Genomic DNA, 6,153 nt, shown 5'->3' with positions numbered 1-6,153 from the left:
TGTGGATAAAAAAATATATATATTCTGAACCCCATGTGGATTTACACAAACTGAGAAAGTCAAAAAGTGTTACTTTGTGCCCCGCTCTCCCCTACCTCTGTAAATAAATACAATATAAATTCACGTCTCGCGCACTTTAATGCCCTTTGAATGTAATGTGTACGTTCCCTTGGAACTGGAATCATGGCAGAATTTCATGTGAAGTCCATTTCGCAGGGCACTTACGGTCGAATAAGACAACGCTTGAATGCTGCCTGAACAAGAGACCTCCTTACTGAAGGGAAAGTGTTGACTGGTGTCACTATCTCGCGAACGTGCCGGCGGATCTCCACCAAATTCAGGGGATCCCTTCAGCTCGAGGAGCCCTCTCGAACACCACCCTCCACGCGTCGGTGGCCCCCCGGGATCGCTTGATCGGTCGGCGCCAGACCACGAATTTAACCACCTAGTAACTCCCGAACCCCGGGGGCTATCCACGCGGGGGTGGTCTCATTCGAAAGCGGGCCTCTAGACTGTATACTCGATTCGCGTTCGAGAGGGTTCCTCGAGCTGAAGGGATCCCCCGAATTTGGTGCGAGTTCGCCGCGCCGTTACGGAGATATGGCCGTTCAAAGTTTCAATGGTTTTCCATAGACTTAAGCTTCAAAAGCATTTCATCCAGGTCGCCAGTAGCAAACAATGGAGCGCGCTCTGCTGGACAAACTAAGTAATTGCACCATTTCAAGCATTTTATCTGCGATATGTTCTGTAAAAAACATTTTCATATCGACGGCATATTCGCCGATACCGATATATCGGCAACAGGCTCATATCGGCCGATAATATCGGCAAAACGATATATCGGTCGGGCTCTATAAAAAACTCTAAACTATCAGTCAGAGACAGAAGGCATAGAGAAGATTGTGTGCGACAGGTTTAACAACAAAATTTTGTCTTGTCGATCATTTAAAGGCCTTAGAAGTTCATGTATCAAATGTAATGCAGTAGCTTTATATGGTTAAGAGTGTCTGGTTTATTTCTGGTTACTTTAGCAGAATGAGGATGTAAATAACCCTCAGACAGGTCTGCAAAATGACTCGCCCTATTAAAACGATGAGTTCAGCTGTGACCTCACAGGCTGTAAAACATGTGCGTAGACTGGCAGAATGGGATTACTGTTCATTGTTCAGACCCTTTCATTCAGAGACGCATTGCAACACACACAAACAAAGGTTGGGCATGAATAAACAATACTTACTCCCAGTCACGGGAATATGGGGCGACATTTGGCAGTGCCCCTCATTTAAGTGGTGATATTGTGCCATGGGTCTGTGCAGCGTGTGCTAATTTATCGATCTCATTGAAAACTGCTTTGCATGTATTGATCCCAACTGTATAAAAAACTTTTTTTTCTTTTATTTGTATAGCACCAATAAAACAACCGAAGTTGAAGTGCTTTACCAGAAATAAAACCACGACCAACATCACAACATACAACACCTATATCAGTCCAGATTCAATTATAGAAAATACATTTTTATATCAATTATAAAAATAGCTAAATTGCATCATTTTCATCACAGTCAACCATTCTGGCCTATTAAATTTTTTATTTTCTAAAACTAGTTTACGAAGAGATTGAGATAAAATATGAAAACAAAATCAAGGTAAATATCACTATTTTTATTGTGTGCCATTTCCAATCAAGCTGTAATTTGGTGCAAGTATGCAGAAAATGTGAAAGTATTTTTTGAAGCTTGCATTTAGGATGCATCAAATGCTAACTAGAAGATATGCAGTTTATTTTGTAAAAGTCCACGAGAACAAAAGTGGCCAAAGATGAAGAAACACTTGTACATGTACAGTATGAAAATTCATAATCGTTTTGTGTGTTCATATGTTCAAGTCCTCATATATTGAGACTACAGATGCTGAAAACACCACGAGCGTCACGTGTGCTTCAGTAGGTGTGGAGTAGACAAAATTTAATTCACATTTTGTTGTACAATATTCCCATTTAAGTGGAAATATCGTGCAGTGTGAGCTCATTTTTCAACCTCAGTCGGAAAACCGCTTTGCATGTATTGATCCCTGTGGTTCACATCCAGACTGATTAACATTTGTTCTGTTTGTGTGTTAGAGTTGCAGTTCTGCGTGTGCCGAGAGGTCACTCTTCCCGCCGGGCCGCTGTATCGGGTCGCAGGTTTCCCGCTGTCCCTGCCCTGCGCCGTTTCAGGATACGAAGGCCCACGGACGCAGGATTTCGAGTGGTACCTGTACCGGGAGGATGCTGGGGGTCGGCAGATCGGTGTGGTGTCCACGCGGGACGCAGGCTTTCCATACGCGCCGTTCCAGAGTCGCGTGCAGGTCGGCGAGGTTCGAGTCGAGAGGGATTCGGGCGACAAAGCCAGACTGATCATCCAGAGGCTGCGTCCAGATGATCAGGGCCGTTACGAGTGTTACACGCCCAGCACTGACACCCGCTTCCAAGGGAGCTACAGTTCATCAGTGGTGGTCAAAGGTAGGTGGTAAATCAGAAAAATAACAGATGGCTCAGTGATGATGATGAAGATTATACAAAAAAATCATTGTGTTTCAAATGCATGTGCTAAATTCTTAAAGTCTTAAAGGTGACATATTATGCCCCTTTTTACAAGTCTCTGGTGTCCACAGAATGTGTCTGTGAAGTTTCAGCTCAAAATACTCCACAGGTCATTTATTATATCATTTCGAAAATGCCAATTTTGAGTGGAAGCAGAAACACGCTGTTTTTCGGGCCTGTGTCTTTAAATGCAAATGAGCTGCTGCTCCCCGCCCCCTTTTGCAGAATAGAGCTGTGCCTTTACAGCTCGTATCTGCTAAAAACATCTGTTTTGGTTCTGATTATCATGTTTATCGCGCTGAAATCATGCGTTTTAATCCATATGAGTTTAAACTTCAGATATATGGTTTTCTGAGCGTACACGCACAGAAAGCGGCTGTCACAGCATGTGAGTACTAAGTTAAAAACACACGAGTTACAAAAAAAGTCTGTTATGTCTGTGAAGCTAAACAGCTGGGAAATAAATCGCTTGTTTATTTTAGATTATTAGATATTTATGTGTGGCAGCAGCAATATACAGTAGCCTAAATAAATCAATAAATCCACTGCTCTCTCGTCTCTGAGGCTTGGACTCTAAATAGTGTTCTGTGCTCGTCTGTGCAGCCAAACACAGAACAGTTAGCATGTTTTGCTCAAACTTTCGTCATGGCATTAGAACTGGTATACCGTTGTCGCTTGCGAAATCAAAATGACGGCGTCATGGGTGGAAACTTACAGATTAAGGGGCGGTAATATTATAATGAGATCCCTTTGCCACGTCACCAAGGGAGCGAAATCAGACGCGCTCATTTTCTCAGACGCTTGCAGAAAAAAGCTTCCCAAAACAAAGTTACCGGGTTAATCTTTTTCACGTTTCCTTGGTTGGTAGATGCACCGGGGACCTGATTATAGCACTTAATATGTCACCTTTAAGAGATTGAAGAGATAGTGATAAAATATGAAGAAAAACAATGGTAAATATCACTATTTTTATTGTGTGCTATTTCCAATCAAGCTGTAATTTGGTGCAAGTATGCAGAAAATATGAAAATATTTTTTAAAGATTGTATTTAGAATGCATCAAATGCTAACTAGAAGATATGCAGTTTATTTTCTAAATGGTCTTAAAGGTCTTAATTCACCATTTTTTATGATTTCTATTGTTTTATTTTTCTGTAAAGCACTTTGAATTACCACTGTGTATGAAATGAGCTATATAAATAAACTTGCCTTGCCTTCCAAGGTTTAAGGCCTTAAAAAGGTCTTTGTCAGTATATCCATCTGTTTTTTTCTTAAGTCAAGATACATTTGAGTTTATGATTAAAAGAAGAACAGATATCTGCTCCATTAACAGATATTTGGTCTTTGGTCTCAAAACAAGACCGCTTCTCAAGTAAATGTATCTTGACTTAAGAAAAAACAAGATGGATATACTGACAAAGAAACGTCACTTTTTGCACTGTGTGTGATCTGAAGGTACAGTAATATTTCCATATTCTAGTGTTTTGGAGCAGAGCTGTTCAAACCTTTTTGTAAAATTAATTAAAGAGTAATGGAGATTGATTGGAAGTTGCATCCAAGTTTTCAAACTTTAAAATTGTTGCTAATACAACTAAACTATTAATACAACTAAAATACAACTATAATTTTTTTCTTAGTTGGTCTTAAAAAGTTAGTTTAAAAATTCTTAACTTTACCTTCATAAAACCTGCAGAAACCCTGTATATAATATATGAAATATAATATATAAAATATAATTTTCATGTTTCTTTTTAACATTCATACCATTTTCATGTAAAATTGTAAAGCAGGATAAAGTAGTAACACATTTTCTTTACACCTTGAATGAAATTGAGTATATATACATAAAATGGTATGAAAGTTTTTAAACCATATGAAAGCAACATAAAAATTATTGACTAAAATTAAGGTAAACATTTTTTTAAACTATAATGATTTTTTTTAAATCATGCATATGACGTTTTCTTGGTATTTAACTGTTTAACATTTGATATAACCTATTGTGTCGTGTCATTAAAATGGTCAAAAAGTACATTTTTCTGAATGTTTTTATGAAACTTACTGATATGAAACACTCGAGGGTGTTTGAGGTCCACTTTGTTGATACAACTCCTGTTTTATGTTTTTAACTTGTTAAATTGCACCAATTAGACAAAAAGAATTGTAAATATTTCAAATAAAACTAAAAGGTCCCACTTTATATTAAGTGGCCTTAACTACCATGTACTTGCATTTAAATTAATCATTTGATGTACATTGTACTTATATTTTTAAAAATACCTATATGTAGTTACATCAGTAATTACATTTATAATTACACTGCTGACCCATCACTTACACCTTAACCCACCCTTAAACCTACCCATACCACCAAACCTGTTCCTAACCTTACCCATATCCCACCTCAATAGCAGCAAAAGTGTTTTGCAATACAATATGACCACAATAAGTACATTGTACTTATTTTTTATTTTTTTATGTAAGTACATAGTAGGGATGGGTCCCGATTTTCGAATATTCGATTAGTTGATTTAATTATAGAATATCGAATAGGTTGTGCGATTATTGTCTTTAAAAAATCTCCCCATGTTTTCCGTGCTGATGTGGTGGTGACGCGTTCGTGTAAGCAGTGGGTGGTGCTGCCAATAACGCACCTAAAAGCTGTCAAAGACAACAGAAGAACACATTGTCTCACGCGCACACTGTAGACTTGCGTGGCATAAAAAAAGACTTGCGTAGCATATAACGGTTACAGTAACTTGGGATGATGTCAAGTAAGAGTTCTGTGCGGACCACAAACACCCCCGACTGGGTTAGAGGTGTGGCTGAATCTGTATTCAGAAAGGCGCGGAAAACAAATAATGCGTTCTACGGAGTCACTAAAGGGACATGGTTAGCCTGTTACATTACAGTATATAACATTTCACTTACCACATAAACAGAGTAAGGAGAGATGACTGATAGGATGATAGCGAATCTCGAAAGTGAAAGTAAAAAACAAGCGCGCGTTCAAAAGCGATTTCAATGCCCTGCATATTAATAACGGCTCCCTGATGCCCGCAGTTCATATACAGTATAATTACCCAACGATATAATTGTGACAGAAGATATTGAAGTATATTTTTCCTCCCATCTCGTATCTATTCCCTTTAGAGGTTCCATTTTTTAAAATGGAAATGTCCTAGCCTTATGAGCAGTTCATTTATGCTAATCGATGGACTGTTATGCTAATAAGTGCCGTCTTTCGGTTGTGTTTATTATATTAACATGTTTCAGCATGTTACAGTCATTATATGGCTTGCGTTAAGGTAGCCTATCTTCTGAATTAAACAGTTTATCATACAGATTGAAAGTGTGAATTAGGGCTGTGCGATATTGAAGAAAAATGCGATATGCGGTAACTCATTAAATAATGCGATATTCGATATGCGATACGATAATGCTTAAAGTGCCACATGCTCATATGAAACAGTTTTACTCAGCTGTATGTATGTTTGTATGTATGTATGTACCAAGAGTTCCTGTAAAACCACAACAAATTCCTTGTGTTTGCGCACACTTAAGTGGTGAAT

At 38.4% G+C, this 6,153-nt stretch overlaps 1 protein-coding gene across 1 annotated transcript in view; it reads left to right on the top strand.

Annotated features, from left to right (window-relative positions):
• The window catches only part of LOC107681295 (immunoglobulin superfamily member 8-like), a 24,497-nt gene that overhangs the window by 3,166 nt on the left and 15,178 nt on the right, over positions 1-6,153 (top strand). The window contains exon 2 of the mRNA XM_016477565.1: positions 2,120-2,500. Coding sequence (XP_016333051.1) covers positions 2,120-2,500 — 381 coding nt within the window. The remainder of the gene's footprint in view (positions 1-2,119; positions 2,501-6,153) is intronic.

Source organism: Sinocyclocheilus anshuiensis, unplaced genomic scaffold, assembly GCF_001515605.1.
Source record: "Sinocyclocheilus anshuiensis isolate Anshui unplaced genomic scaffold, SAMN03320099.WGS_v1.1 scaffold1632, whole genome shotgun sequence".
Classification (NCBI taxonomy): Eukaryota; Metazoa; Chordata; class Actinopteri; order Cypriniformes; family Cyprinidae; genus Sinocyclocheilus; species Sinocyclocheilus anshuiensis.
Note: the sequence above shows the minus strand (reverse complement) of the source record. Positions and strands in the feature narration are given on the sequence as shown.